At 38.8% G+C, this 15,922-nt stretch overlaps 1 protein-coding gene across 1 annotated transcript in view; it reads left to right on the top strand.

Annotated features, from left to right (window-relative positions):
* Positions 1-15,922, top strand: part of Prex2 (phosphatidylinositol-3,4,5-trisphosphate dependent Rac exchange factor 2) — a 292,170-nt gene that overhangs the window by 191,951 nt on the left and 84,297 nt on the right. Inside the window, exons 32-33 of the mRNA XM_051159079.1 lie at positions 6,344-6,561; positions 10,020-10,122. Of these exons, the coding sequence (XP_051015036.1) occupies positions 6,344-6,561; positions 10,020-10,122 (321 nt within the window). The remainder of the gene's footprint in view (positions 1-6,343; positions 6,562-10,019; positions 10,123-15,922) is intronic.

The following is a 15,922-nucleotide window of genomic DNA, read 5'->3' as shown; positions in this document are numbered from 1 at the left end:
AAAATTTCTACTTAACCTTTTTATTCTTTCAGAAATACTCCATATTTATTTTGAAGCCAAAGATAAAAGTTTATTTCTCTGTTTTGGGCTTTTAGAGATTATTAAATAGTTTTTTAAAAAGAACTTTATACATAAGCCCTACATCATTCCCACTGGCTTCTCTTCCAACTCTTGTGTATAACCCTCTTCCAAATTCTTGATATTTTCTTGAAATATTATTGCTGTAGACATGCACATATATAGATAGATAGACACTCACACACATTTGTACACATGCTTGCATAACCTATTGCATCTGTGTGCGTGCTTCCTGGGCTGGCCACTTGGGACTGGACAACCTGTGGGAGGATGTTCGTCTATGGAGGACACTGCTTCTCCTTTTCTGTTGCCCACCTGCAGCATTACTACCATTCCTGTTCTGCGAAGTCTTTGTTTTCTTGTCTGTTCTTGTCTTTCTTTTCCCCTACCATCTCTGTGTCAGTATAATACCTGTCAATATTTCTGTTTATCTCTCTATGTCCTTCTGAGTCCTTTTCTGAGCAGTAAATTAAGGCACTTTGGACTTGTAAATAGCTAAGATTACACAGAATATTGAATTTTTTAGGTGTTTATAGATGATGGAGATAGTAGGTACTTAAGTATTGAAAGGAAGTATTGAAAGGAAATTAAAGTCTTTTATAGGAGCAAAAACATTTTTTCAAATATATTCCCACTTTAAGAAAAATTGTACTCTACGAGAATAATTAGCAAGCTGTCATACAACCATTCTTTTGTTAGGAGCTGGGCACAGCTGCTATGGACCTAGCTGAAGTTCTTCTCTTTTATTTATTTTTAATAAGACTAAGAAGTTACATAGCTTTGGGGACACTGGGGAATTTTGAACGACTACATAATTTAAAGGAAAAGAGTATGTTTTTTGCTGGCAGGAAACAGACTCTAGTTTGCTTCTTTATCATTCTGTTCTTTCCCTTCTCAGTAAAGCAAGCAGGTTCTCATTTGGCATGGCTAGGTGGTAAGAAACAAGCAGTTGCCACACTAAACCCCTTTGACTGCGTTTTGTTAACAAAGGCTTAGCATCTAAAATTTTATTTGTCTTTGTTAAAGACCTAAGAAGTAGGAAGTAGAAATGAATCTCATCTTAGTTCTTTCTTCTTTCTGGTACCCAATGCCTTGTTCTTGTTCATGCTCAGAAAGTGCTCTAGTACTAAGTTATATGACCAGACCAAACCCATTGGCCTAAGATATTAGCTGAATGCTCATTAATTGCCTCTAAATCCCATGAGTATAACTCATGTGTATACAACTTCTGCTCTTAATACACTGATGACCCAATGGGAAAGCCAGATACATAAACAGAATCTCCTAGAGCTATTAATTATCCATCTTAGAGAGAGATACCCTAGGTTTATGATGGCAGAAATAAGTTCACTATATTCCCTGATAGAGAAAATTTAATGGTAGATGCAATAGTTCAATAATTCAAAGAGATCCAGCCTTTCAATCCATTGACTGCTAATGTTTGTGGATGGTTCTTCTAATTGAAGAGGCATAGAAGCAAAATATGGGTTATGAGGCCACTTAGCAAGTCATTTAATGTTTGAACGGCTCTGAGCCTTACTGCATGTCTTAGTGCAGGTCTGTGCACACACATTTCTTGGTTTTGTTTCAGTTCCACAGCTCTAAAATTCATGTTGCATTGTAGGATGAAAGGAGGGGGAGACACTGAGGAGCTGTGAATGACAGGTGGCAGTTATTATCAGGTGGCCGTGATGCTACAGAGCTTTCTACTCCATATACAATGTAGATTGTGTTTTGAAGTTCACACAAACAAGTCATCCCTTCTCTCCTAAAAATAGCAAAGTTGTGACTGAGTATCACTCTACAAACAGAGAGCATTTATTAACTGACTTCCATTTAAAAAAACTTGTTAGCTTCAAATTTAAACAACATTGTCATCCAAGACATATTGAGTGTCTTCATCTGTTATTCCATCATGGCTGGAGATATGGCCAAGGCTCTGACCAGGGCTCCTTTCACTATAATAATTGACACCAAGCTTCATTCCCATAGGAAATTCAATGTTACAATGAATCAGTGAGCAAGAACCATGTATATTTGGCAGAGATATCAACACTTTTTTGTGTTAGAAAGACTAATGAATGTTAACTGCGATCTCTTCTGACTTGATAATGGTCGAAGGAAAATTGGCTTACATGTTTATAGAATATAATTAGGGAGGGCCCATGGAGTGTCTAACTATTGGGGTGATGTAAATAATAAAATGTTAGCAACTCTTTTCAGAAGTACTTTGGACGTTGTTATTTTTTACTAGGTATTAACCCGTGTGCTCCCTGCTCAAGCTGATGTGGGAGCCAGAGCCTCTCCTCCCTGGATGATGGCTTCCCACTCTTGGTATCAGCAGTTTCTTCCACATTGTATGTTATTAAATTATTCTCAGGTTACAGGTGGGGTTAGTCCTTCAATAGCTACTGAGCATTATTAAAACAGGATCCAGATTTTCTGCTTTCCTCTAGGACAACTGAAAAGCAAAGTAAGATGGTCAAAAAAGAGAGAGGGCCCACTCCGTATTGCAGTCTTGAGCTCACAGGCTTTGTGAATTTGGCTTTTAAGTTGAACTATATCCCCAGATTCCATGAAGTCAGAGGATGAACTCATGTGTTTCATTCATTAATCCACACAGGTTCACTGTCTCAGTCGACTCAGCCAGTAGGCAGCCGTTGAATGCCCATGCTGTTGTATAACACAAAACAGGTGTTTTTCTTTTCTTTTCTTTTCTTTTCTTTTCTTTTCTTTTCTTTTCTTTTCTTTTTGAGAGTTGAGCAAAGTTTATTCCAGTTTTTGTGTTGGCTACAGACCTCCAAAACATCTTGTCCACCTAGCAGCACCAATGCAGATCATCGAAGGGAGATAGCTAACATATAAATGTTGGCTAAATCAATAAATTTAACCTTAGGCAATTAACCTATTCAACCCTTTCAATGGTCAAAGGGGAACACACGTAGTTCAGCCTATTAAAGGAATATTTTAAATATAATATTGGATATTTTAACATTTAATCTATTTTCTAGAAAAATGTCAAGAGTGAATGTTCCTAAAATTCAAAGTAACACAAAACACCTTTATTGTGTAGAAACATGATTTTGATGTTCAGTGTTCTTGGTAAATAACTTAAACAATCATGTCTCTGTCAATAAAATAAAAATTCATTGCTGAAGACATCATCTGCCTTTATATTTTACATGAATATCAGTAGTGGCTATTCAATTTACAAGGTTCTTTAAGGCCTCAAAATACTCAGCTCACTTTTGGGAGGAGATTATTTTGCCCTATGTTCCTGTCCCACACATGATTTTCAGCCCATACAGAAAGTAGGGCTGGATGATTATGAAGGCGAAAGTCGGTACTGATGCCAAATGAGTCCGGGTTCCCCCCGTCTTCCTTTAGGAACAGCCCTGGAGAGGCAGGCCACACGCAAAACAGAATTTGCTTGGCTGTTGGAAAGCACTTTTACAAAGCTTAGTGAAATCACCTTATGCTAAAATTAAATGCCTTAGTATGCCAGGGGAAATATAGGAATCCCCAGCCTTATAAATGCAGATACATTTACTACTCAGAAAAGTGAATGATTTAATTCATAAGGTATAGATTTGGTTACTAGAACAAGTAGTTGGCTAGCAAATACTTTTTCTCCACCTGCATTAATATTTAGGTGGGTTTCAAAGGTGGTTATTTAAAAAATATTAGCAGTATTGTTTGCCAGCACAAATGCTACAGTTAGACTTTGAATCTTTTTAATAAATACAAATTGGGTCATATAAGGTAAAAATATAAATAAAAGCTTCTATTTTTATCAAGTTTTTATAAAATATATCGATGATTGGAAATAGAATCACAATGCAAATAAAAATCTTTAATTATAATTTTTTTATGCCTAATGTATCTTGATCATATACATCCTTCATTCCCTTATTTCAGCTACCCCAGGACGGATTCTATCTCCTGCCCAAGTTCATGTCATCATCATCATCATCATCATTATTACTATTATTATTATTATTACCCCACTATTAGTGCTGTCCATATGGATATGAGCACAGGGCCATCCACTAGGGCACAGAGAATGTGCCAGTGGCACACTCCTAAAAATGTGCCTCTCTCAGCCCCAACAGCCATCAGGAGACATAGCTGCTCAGCTCCCCATGGAGCACGAGGACTGTTTCCTCCTCCATGCTTGGAGGTTGGCCTGGACTAACTTTGTGCGCGTCTTGGCTATGTACTCATAACTCCTGTGAGTCTCCTGTGTGCAACAGCCATGACATGTCCAAGACACAGCATCTCACAGCACCTGCCCCACCCACTGAGACTTCTTTTAACATTCCAGATATACTGTAATGTATAAACCTCAATGAAAAGCATATTTTTAAAAGTTTGTTGTTTAACTCAAATTCACCCTTTCTGCTCAAGTTAAGTAAAAAAATTAAATACTAGCCTTGGTAAATGCTTAATGATTCATTTTCAAAATTGGTGTGGTGGCATATGCCTTTAATCCTAACACTTGTGAGGCAGAGGCAGGTGGATTTTTGTTAGTTCAAGGCCAGCCTGCTCTACAAATTCCAGGGCAGCCAAGGCTACACATAGCCACAAGCAATATAAAATATCTAGGAGTAACTCTAACCAAGCAAGTGAAGGACTTATTTGAAAAAAACTTTAAATCTCTGAAGAAAGAGATTAAAGATGACATCAGAAGATGGAGGGATCTCCCTTGTTCGTGGATTGGGAGAATTAACATAATAAAAATAGCCATCTCACCAAAAGCAATTTACAGATTCAATGCAATCCCTATCAAAATACCTACAGCATATTTTGAAGACATTGAAAGATCAATTCTCAACCTCATATGGAGAAACAAAAAGCCCAGAATAACAAAAACAATCTTATACAATAAAAGATCCTCAGGAGGAATCTCTGTAGCCGATCTCAAGCTGTACCATAGAGCAACAGTAATTAAAACAGCATGGTACTGGCACAGCAATAGGCTGGTTGATCAATGGAATCAAATTGAAGAACCAGAGATGAAACCACACACATTTGGTCACTTGATTTTTGACAAAGAAGCCAAATCTATTCAATGGAAAAAAGATAGCATCTTCAACAAATGGTGCTTGTCTAACTGGATGTCTACATGTAGAAAAATGCAATTAGAGACCTGTTTAAAAAATGGTTTTCATTTTTTGCAATGTTTTTTTGAGGCTATAATTACATTATTTTTCCCCTTGCCTTTTCTTCCTCCAAATCCTCTTATTTATTCATCCTTACTCTTTTTCAGATTCATTGCTCTTTTTTCATTAGTTGTTGTTACGTACATATATGTATAGATATATGCATATATATTCTTGAATGCATAAATGAAACTTACTCAATCTGTATAATGTTACTTGTATGCATGTTCTAGGGTAGGCAATTGGTGTGCTCCTTCCTGGGGAAGATTATTTCTCCTCCCATTGTCAGCGTTCCTTAGTTGTCTGTAGTTATCTGTGGAGGCCTCATGGTCATTCCTCATCTGTTATGACATGTACATTGTTGATGTCCTTGTACAGATCACGTTTAGACAGTCATGTTGGTGACACTTGGTGAGTGTATTGTCTGATGTTACTAGAAGATACACTTTCATAGCAAACTCTTGGATCTTCTGGCTCTTACAATCTTTTTATCCCCTCTTCCACAATGTATCCTGAGCCTTCTGTACAGGAGTATTTTGTACATGTATCCTTTGGGGCTGGATTCCACAACTCCACATTTTGATTGGTTTTAAATTTCTGTAGTGGTCTCTTGTCTGTTTCAAAGAGAAGTTTCATTAAGGAAAAGTGAATACTAACTACATTTATCTGAAGTCATAAGGTTGTTTTTTTAATGTAGTTAGGGATTATGCCGGTTTAGTAAAGTAGCAGTTTACACTCTTCTCCAAGACCCATGGATTCACTAGCTTTAGGTTGTTGGCTAGGTTTCTAGTAACAGCAGGGCTTCTTTCATCCTGAGTGGGTCTTAAATCCAAACAGAGAGCTGTTGGTTAGTGCAAGAGCGTGTGTGCCACTACCCCACCATTGCGGTTATCATGCCATGCTGGTGAGAGTCTGGGAAACAATTTTTGTTTTGCATTGTTTTTTTTTCAGGCAGGGTCTCACTATGTATTCCTGCTATCCTGGGACTCACCATATAAACCAGGCTGGCCACAAACTCACAGAGATCATGTTGGGATTGAAAGCATGTGCCATCACACCCGTCTACTTCAATAAAGATTCCTCTGTATTCCTTTCAATTGCAGATAGTGAAACGCAGCTCCGAAGAGACATGGTTTTCTGCCAAAGTCTTGTGGCCACTGTCTGTGCCTTCTCTGAGCAGCTCATGGCTGCCTTAAACCAGATGTTTGACAACAGCAAGGAAAATGAAATGGAGACCTGGGAAGCCAGCAGAAGGTGGCTGGACCAGATCGCAAATGCAGGTGTTCTTTTTCACTTCCAGTCACTTCTGTCACCAAATTTGGTAAGGAATCTTGTGACACCCATTGCCTGTGTCAACTAGAAACTATGTGGTCATGTGTTACCAAATATGAAACAGTTGACCATTTCTCCCTCGTTATCTTCTTCACTGTTTCCACAGTCTTCACTACTTTAAAGAGATTTTTTTCCCTGTGGTCATTTAAGCTTTAATAAAGACATAGAATATATTTTGTATTGTTAGTATTTCTTAGATTCTTAAGCACAACGGGAAATTATCATGAGAGAAAGAGGAGTCTTATAAACCCATTCAGTCCAGAAATAACAACTTCTGTGATCTCAGAGCTTCCAATGCCTCGGGTAATCTGGGGCATGCTTCAAGGAGCAGCTACTGTCTGGCAATCTGCTTAAAATCTGTGTGTGCTAAAGAATCTTAATTCTTCCTTTGAATGACTGTTCTCTATTGACAGTAAGAACACTATAGCATCTACAGTAGAAAATGCCATGCCTATGCATTGATAAAGATGAAAAAGTATCTTGAAATGTTTGAAATATGGAGAACTTCATAGTTTTTCACATAGGCTTTCTGTAGTTTTTGTGATGTCCTAATGCACAAATGTCCACTTTTATTTGCATAAACATTTTGAGGGCTCACTAAAGGGAATTCTGATTTTGAGCACGAGAGCCTGTCTCATTTGTTAAATTACAAATACAAAATGTAGTTACCAAGTAGCATAGTTTAAAAACAAATATAGATGAGTTGATCTATTGAAATAGCACTTTTCTTACTGTGGAAGAGAGAAGTGATTGCTGTGCAGCAGTTCATAGAAGACTCTGTAATTACAAGGTAAAGACATCCATCTCAGAATGGTTAAGAGATAAGGATTCTTTAGAGTCTTAGATTCTTTAGAGAAGATGCTATGCACTCCATGTAGGCAATAAATTGCTTACTTGGTTGATTTAAAGTCATACACTTTAGATAAAGTGTTTAAAAACAAAAACCATAGCATACCCACTGTAAATCATGTATGATAATCATGTGACTTCCTAACATAGTAACAGTATTCATTGTTTGAATGAATGAATGTGTGAATACAATTTCATTTCTATTCTATTCTCTTTACTTAAAGTTTCTGATATCCAATCAATTGCTGCTGCTTTGCCTTTAAGATTAATCTTGTTTGAAGCTTCCAAGATTAGGAGAAAATGTTCAGAATCATAGAGGCAATAAATTGTAAAGATTAGACTATATAAGGAACTTTCAAAACCCAAAAGTAATAAAAAAAGGCCTAATTTAAAAGTGGGAAAAGGATTTGAATACATACTGCTCTAGAAGATGAACAAATGGCCATTAAACACATGACAGATAAGCAGCATCAGCCACCATTAGAGAAATGAAACTCAGCACAAGGAAGGAACCCGCTGCAATAACAAGTGTTAGAGAGTATCTGTAGAATTCATAATCCTCATAAATGAATCATGGGAATATAATATCACGAAACTGCCTTGGAAAACAGATCAGCAGTTCTTCAAGACCTTGAACACAGTTCCTGTATTCCTGACTCTTGTACTTAGGTAATACCTAAGGGAACCTCAAACTTCTATTCACTCAAGAACTTATGACAAATAGTCCTGTCAGTGTAATTCAAAATATGTAAAGACTGTCATCAATGACTAGATAAGTAAAATGCTGTATTTCATTCTAATAAAATCTTATTTGGGCATAGACAATCTGTAGTATTGATGAGAGTTGAACTATGCATTAATCTTGGAAGCACAGTCCTCAGGAAACTTGCCTGGTTAAAAAAAAAAAAGCACAGACTGCTCACATTGTGACAACACATGCTGAATGGATACATGTCTGAGATCAAAGTAGACATCTGAGTGCCTGGAGCTAAAAAACAGGGGTAGATGCCCCAGGGAGAGTGCTTACTGATGCTCAGTTTCTTTTGGAGGTTATGAAAATATTCTAAAATTAGAGGACTACAGAAAGCATCTCAGCTCTCCATACAATAAAGACCCCAACTGTGTATTTTGATTAGGTGAATTCCATACTTCGTGAGTTGTGTATCTCAATGAAACGGTGCTCTTCTTAAAATATGTCATTGAGACATCTTTACGATTACTTCAATAACTATTTTTTCTATCAGAGTTTACTGGAAAAAATTCAAGGAAACCTCTGTGTTAAGAACATAAAGCCCTGAAAATGTGCATACGAAGAGCATCATATAGACTGAACAGTTTATATTTAGTAACTTTTCTCTTAACTCTATTCCTTGACGATAAAAAAGGATTCTTTTTCAGTCCTACCATAAACTTCCAGGTACCAGGCACCTTTCTACTGCTTCAAAGGGGTTCAGGAGCCACGGGAGATGGCTCAACGGGTACGAGCTCTTGTATGTGCACTAGGACACGGGTTTGAACTCTCAGCAACCACGTTTCACAAAACAACAACCACCAAACTGCGCATACCTCCTTGACTTTCTGCAGCTCCAATTCTGCGGTGGGGAGCGAGGGGAAGGAGGATCCCTAGAACTTGCTGATTGGCCTAGGACCTAATTTGATAAGAGACCCTGTCTGAAAGGTGAAAAGAGGGAGAGAGAACACCCGGCACCACCATCTAGCACCCATGCGTGTGCACACACTCACATTTATCTCACGCTCATAGCTCAGAGACCCTGTGTTCATCTCTGGCTTCTTATGAACAGTTGCTGCATTCTCTACAGCACTCAGGTTCCATGTGATAATGTAATTACTTGTACGCTTAGAAGTTATCTCTTAATATAGCACTTGTTTTCTTAATAACATGACTTACTCTTTCAAGCAAGCCCAACATGATTCTTACATTTCAACAAGCTGCTCAGAGCTCACTGTATGTTGAATCAGGAGAAGCGTAGCAGAAGAGCTTTTAAAGAACTGTTATTGTATGCATGGAAAATCTCATTATAGAGACAAGTGCATTCCTGTTCTAGACTAAGCACCTCACAAAGATGGTAATGTGAGAATTATATGTGTATGTAAGCTCCTTGGGAGACAAATATATCTATACATGGAGATTGCTTTCTTCATAGTTCTAATAGGCACTAATTGAACAACAAATAAATTATAAAAACAGGGTGGCTGTGGTTTAATGTAGCATTTAACTTAAATTAAGATTTTTGTTTTTGCTACTTAGATCTCACTTTGTGAGATTTTAGAAGCAAAAAGCAAAAAGCGTAGGTTATTTGTAAACAAGGTCAGTATAATTAGAGTCTATCTACATGCTAGACTGAAAATTGTGTATATAATCATATAAATATTAATAAAATACAAAAACAGCAAACTGTAAAGCCACACAAGGAACATGTCATGATGCAGGACTTCTTCACTTCGTTTTGGACAGGGAGTTCTCACTAGTGGTTTCTATGAAACAGAAGTCTGGTGATTTGGTTTGCATTGACATTGTGCTGTGGGATCTGACAGCGCCTTACACTGCTATCTTACAGACTTTTTTCTTTATCGTAGAAAGATGAGCAAGCCATGCTAGAGGACACACTGGTTGCCCTATTGGATTTGGAAAAAGTTTCCTTTTTCTTCAAACCATCAGAAGAGGAGCCACTAGTAGCAAGTGGGTAACTACGTGTGTATAGAAAGTTTCTGCTAGCGGATGTTAACATCGTTTCATTTGCTCGTAGTCATATAAGTTGGATGATTGAAAAAGGTCTCTTTGACATAGCCACTTCCCAGCATGAATGCATGAATGAGTAGCAGTCCTTGTTAAGTGTTGAACCCAGGGATTAATTTTCATGTCTTTAAGATTTTGCAATTTCCATGACTCTTCTACTATTTCAATCTTGTCATAAATGTTTAAGAAGAAGATGTCTATGAGTCCAAGAAATCTCCAGTTTACTTTTTTAAAAGACAGTTTTATGTGCCTCCTGTTTCTCACAAGTGTGTGGGTCCTGTGTATTGTAATAGAAGAAATAAGAGTCTTCAGAGATGGGATTAGTTCTTCTTTACTTTCTCAACAGCTACTAGGATACATAGAAACTCAATAAGGGCACACTTCAAATCCACGATTTGAGGAAATAATGGTAATGATCCTTTTATTTTCCTCATCTAAAACTTCATTTGCATGCTTACTTCTTGCCAGCACTATTCTGGGTATCAGGTTCAAAGGAGTACTGAACAGATGGTACCTTCCATAGGTTATAAATTGAAGTGAGGAAAGGAGACGACAGGTCAGGAAAACAAATTAATTTGCTGTGGAGTTAAAAGTAACAACAAAATTGTTTAAAATACGAAGATGAAGGAACAGGGTAAAAGGTTCTGCTCATAGGATCGGGACGGCATCTGGTCTAGGAGAGCAGGGCTCTGAAGGGGCGGAGGGAGAGTCACACAGATATTGGGGGAAGATTCTGTCAGACTTTGACTCACAGGCAGGAGAAGGTGGGGCATGTTCTCAGAGCAGCATGCCAGCCTTCTTGGTTATGGTAGAGCAATGGAAGAGAACAGAGTATGAAAGCAGATAGAAGATAGGACCATATGGGGCTTACTGCCATTGAGATATGGCCACACTCCTGTTTGCCAGATGAACAACAGGACCTGCTTTACATATCCAAAATGATGCCTCTGGCTGTAGTGTTACACAGACCATTCTGAGGACAAGGAAGAAGCCCACCAACAGACCACTTGGGAAGCTTTTGAATGATGCAACTGAGAAATCACAATGACCTTTACTTGAGGGGATCTGTGGCGATGGTGATACTAAAAAAAAAAAAAATACCGGTATTGTTTCTATTAATTTATGGAAGCATTGAGAATTTTTAAAAATGCTGCTTGAGGAGCTCTAAGCTCCCATGAGCATTCACTGTCCTCTGTGGTTTCATAATGACATTTTTTGACAGATGAGTAAGCTGTTCTGTGAGTGAGTTTCTTATTCACAGTAAGAGACATTGGTGTGTTGGACATTAAAGCTAATTGTGACCACATAAGTAAAGGTAGGATTCAAATACAGCTGTGCCCATGAGAAAGCAATCATGGTGGTGGTATTCAGTGGTGTTCTTAATGCATCTCACTGGAGCATAACTTGAACTTCTGAAACTTTTGAAGTGGCAATTTCAGTGCCTCATGGTTCCACCATTAAATATCATAACAGAGAAAGAGCAGCCATTGTGGGTTTGGGAAAGGAGTTGGCACATAAGCCTTTCAGGAATGAATTGTATTAGGAGAAAGAGCCTGGAGACCATGAACGAGCCTTGAGTGGGAGAGCATTAATTAGAAGGGCACAGTGTCATTAAAACAGCATAGCCTGTGCCTTAAAGGGAAACTGAGAGGAGCTTCATTTAAAGATAGTTCAGTCAGCTGTGCCTATAGCTCCAGTGTTCTCAAGGGAGACCATAGAGAGGTCGATTTCTATGAGTTTTTGCAAGCCTCATTCACACAGTGTGTGTGAGGTCAGCCAGTTACAGTGAGACGAAGAAGAAGAAGAAGAAGAAGGAGGAGGAGGAGGAGGAGGAGGAGGAGGAGGAGGAGGAGGAGGATAGAGCCACCAAGACAAGGATGGTTTGAGGAGGACAGATGAGCCTTCAGAGGATTCCCCAGAACAAAGGGTAATATCTGGATTTTCTAAGTTTTGGCGGTAGGCAGGAAGTTTTACATCATGCATGTTAGTGTGGGATAGTGTAGTTGACAAAGAGTGTGGAGGATCCAGATACTAGTTAAAACCATGAATAAGGATCAGTAACACCATAAGCATCTCCCAGGGAGAGAGCTGCATGTGCATCCATCCTTATTTCTTCAGGATGTGGGATCTGCTTTCTTTTTAAAGGTGTAGGCCATGATCTAATATTAATTTCAAACTGACGATAGGAGAGGGTTTTCACTGTGAAAGCTGAGTTGATATGGAAGATCCATCATATCTTACTTAAGTGGTATAAGAAAGTGGGAGTGTGTTAATGTTTATGGCAAGTAGTTTCAGCTTTCCACCTGTGCAGATGCAGATATGTCAGGATAGCTAATAAAGTCTATCACTGGTATAGACATGGGTTAGCTGTATGCCTCTGGGGAGAGGAAAAAATACAGAGAAGATGTGTCAACTGGAAAGAAATTCCCTTTGACCTAGAACCTGAGTTCAAATCCTGGGTTCATTCTCATCCATCAAAGTGCCAACCAAAACATTAGCTTTCCTCAACTCAGAGTTGGGAGGTTCTCATAAAATAAAGTGTTTGAAATCCTCAACCATTACATGCAAATCATGGTTACAATCAGTATTTGAATCCATCCCCTTATACTTCCTTTTTGGCAAGTGATGACATAACATCTCCTTTATATTGATGATCTGATAATTACAGTAGCTATTAAAAGAATGAGCACTTAAAAGCTCCCACTATCTCCATATGGGCCAAGAATTGTCTGGAGCTATGGATATTATATTGGGTGAAATAGACATGGTCTACTGTATTGACATGATGTTGACAGACAAGATGAAACACAATGAGTTAACTACGGAGGTAGGAAGAGATACATGCCGTGAAGAAATAAAAGATGCACACACAAAAAAGAGGATGATGTGGCCTTATCAAGGCTGTCAGGAGAAAGCTTCCTGTAGAAGCAGCTCTTAAGTGGATCTGAAGGAAGACAAAGATTTCAAAAGGGTTAGAGAGACCATGCAAACAGGCTGACCTATCAGTTTGTAAACCAAAACTTACAAATTCATTCATCCCATTCATTTGTCTGGTGTCATAGCTGCAGGGATGATAACTGTCACCACTGTTCTATAGGGTGAGTCTTGCTAGGAGGTTCCCCGACCTGACCTTACACAGTGATAGTGGCAAGCTGCCAGTCACTTACATTTCTCGCAAAATCAATGTGTTCTCCATAGATCTTTCACTTCTGACAGGCAGTGGGCTTCCATTCCATATTGCTGTACATGTTTAAAAACAGCTTCATAGTCTCCTTATTTTGTTTTCAGAATTCTGTGTGTATTCCAAGTGACAATCCTTTATCAAATGGGTCTCTCACTGATATTTCCTTCTAGTTGAATGTTTGTCTTCACGTTGGACTGGCCTCATCTTTCATAGAGCTCAAATGTTTAATTCTTATACAATCCAGATGATCAACTGTGCCTACGGTGGTGCCATCCACGGTCATCTGGCTCCCCCCTGTGCTGTATTCTAGGATTTGTATAGCTTCAAACCTTCCATGTAGGTTTTTACCTACTTAGAGTTAATCTTGTGAATGGATGTAAGCACTATTTTAAGACTATTTTTTATATGTACATGCCCAGTTGTTCAAAAAGAAAAAATACAGTGGATGAAAAACTTAACATGCTGTCCTTGTTCCATTGTCAAGAATTAATTTGCAGTTCACATGGGAATAGTTCACTTGTTTTTATTAATTAATTAATTAGCCTCCTGATTGGAACTTCTCCTCCCCCATCTCCTCTCAGTCCCTCCCTAACCTTTCCCCTGTCCTCCCCTTATGCCTCTTTGCCTTTCTTCTCAGAGAAGGGGGTCCTTCCATGGATATCAATCCTCCTTGACATATCAAGTAAGACTAGATGTATCTTCTTCTATTGAGGCTAGGCAAGGCTGTCCAGTCAGGGAAAGGGGTTCAAAGGCAGGCAACAGAATCAGAGTCAGCCTCTCTTCCCCCTGTTAGAGGTCCCACATGAGGACCAAGCTGTACATCTGTTACATATATATGGCAGGGGGGAAAATCATCCTATGGATGCTCTCTGGTTGGTAGTTCAGTCTCTTATGGGCCAGGTTAGTTGATTTTGTAGGTACTCTTGTGGTGCCAACCTCTCTGGCTCTTCCTCTCCTTCTATCCCCTTTTCCATAAGATTCCCTGAGCTCTGTCTAATGTTTGGCTGTGGGACTCTGATTCTGTTTTGATCAGTTGCTAGGTGAAGCCACTCAGATGACTGCTATGCTAGCCTCCGGTCTACAAGAGAAGCAGAACGTGGTTAGAAGTGTCAGTAGTGAGCTCTCTTTCGTGGCATGAGACGCAAGTTGAGCCAGTGATTGACTGGTTTTGTGTGTGGGTTGGTGTCCCCTCCTTCCACTGGAAGTCCCCCCTGACTATAGAAGGTGGCCACTACAGAATCCATATCCCTCACTGATAGGAGTCTCATTTAGGGTCACAATAATAGACTCCTAAGAGCCTCCACTTGTCCTAAAGATGCCCCCTCCCTTTATCCTAAAAGTGTCCCTTCCCCACTGGTTTCCATTCTCTAACCCCCCTCTAACCCTTCCCACTCAGTTCCCCACCCCACCTCTCTCCCACCCAATTCCCTCCCTGGATCTACTTCAGTTGTCTACTTTATTTCTCCTTCTGAGTGAGATTCAAGCATCTTCCCTTGGGCCCTCCTTGTTACTTTGGGTAAAAAGGTTCTTTGGGTCTGTGAATTATAGGGTGGCTATTCTGTACTTTATGACTAATATCTACTTATAAGTGACTACATACCATGCATGTCTTTCTGGGTCTGGGTTACCTCACTTAGGATGATATTTTCTAGTTCCATCATTTGCCTACAAATCTTGTGATGCTCTTATTTTTAACAATAGAATAGTATTCCATTGTATAAATATACCACATTTTCTTTGCCCATTCTCCAGTTGAGGGGACATCTAGGTTGTTTCTAATTTCTAGCTGTTTGGAATAAAGTTGCTATGAACATAGTTGAGCAACTGTCCTTGTTGTATGTTGGAGCATCTTTTGGAAGTGATATAACTGAGTCTTGAGGTAGAGCTATTCCCAATTTTCTGAGAAACCATTAGATCAATTTCTAGCATACTTATACAAGTTTGTACTTCATCAGCAGCGGAGATGTGTTCCCCTTGATCCACATCCTCTCCAGCATGTGCTGTCACTTGAGTTTTTGATCTTAGCCATTCTGATGGGTGTAAGAGGGAATCTCAGAGCCATTTTGATTGGCATTTCCCTGATGACCAAGGGCATTGAACATTTCTTTAAGTGCTTCTCAACCATTAGAGATTCTTCTGTTGAGAAATTTCTGTTTAGCTCTGTACCTCATTTTCTAATTGGGTTATTTGGTTTGGTGGTGTTTAATTTCTTGAGTTCTTTATACCCTTTGTTGGATGTAGGGTTGGTGAAGATCTTTTCCCAAATCTATAAGCTGCCATTTTGTCCTACTGATAGTGTCCTTTGCCTTACAGAAGCTTTTTGGTTTCATGAGGTTCCATTTAAGAATTGTTGATCTTAGTACCTGAACTGTTGGTGTTTTGTTCAGGAAACTGTGTCCTGTATCAATGCATTCAAGGTTATTTCCCACTTTCTCTTCTATTTTATTTAGTGTATCCAGGTTTATGTTGAAGTCTTTGATCTATTTGGACTTGTGTTTGTGCAGGGTGATAGATATAGATCTATTTAGGTTCTTCTACATGCAAACATCCATTTAGACT

The sequence above is a fragment of the Acomys russatus genome, chromosome 2 (genome assembly GCF_903995435.1).
Source record: "Acomys russatus chromosome 2, mAcoRus1.1, whole genome shotgun sequence".
Classification (NCBI taxonomy): Eukaryota; Metazoa; Chordata; class Mammalia; order Rodentia; family Muridae; genus Acomys; species Acomys russatus.
Note: the sequence above shows the minus strand (reverse complement) of the source record. Positions and strands in the feature narration are given on the sequence as shown.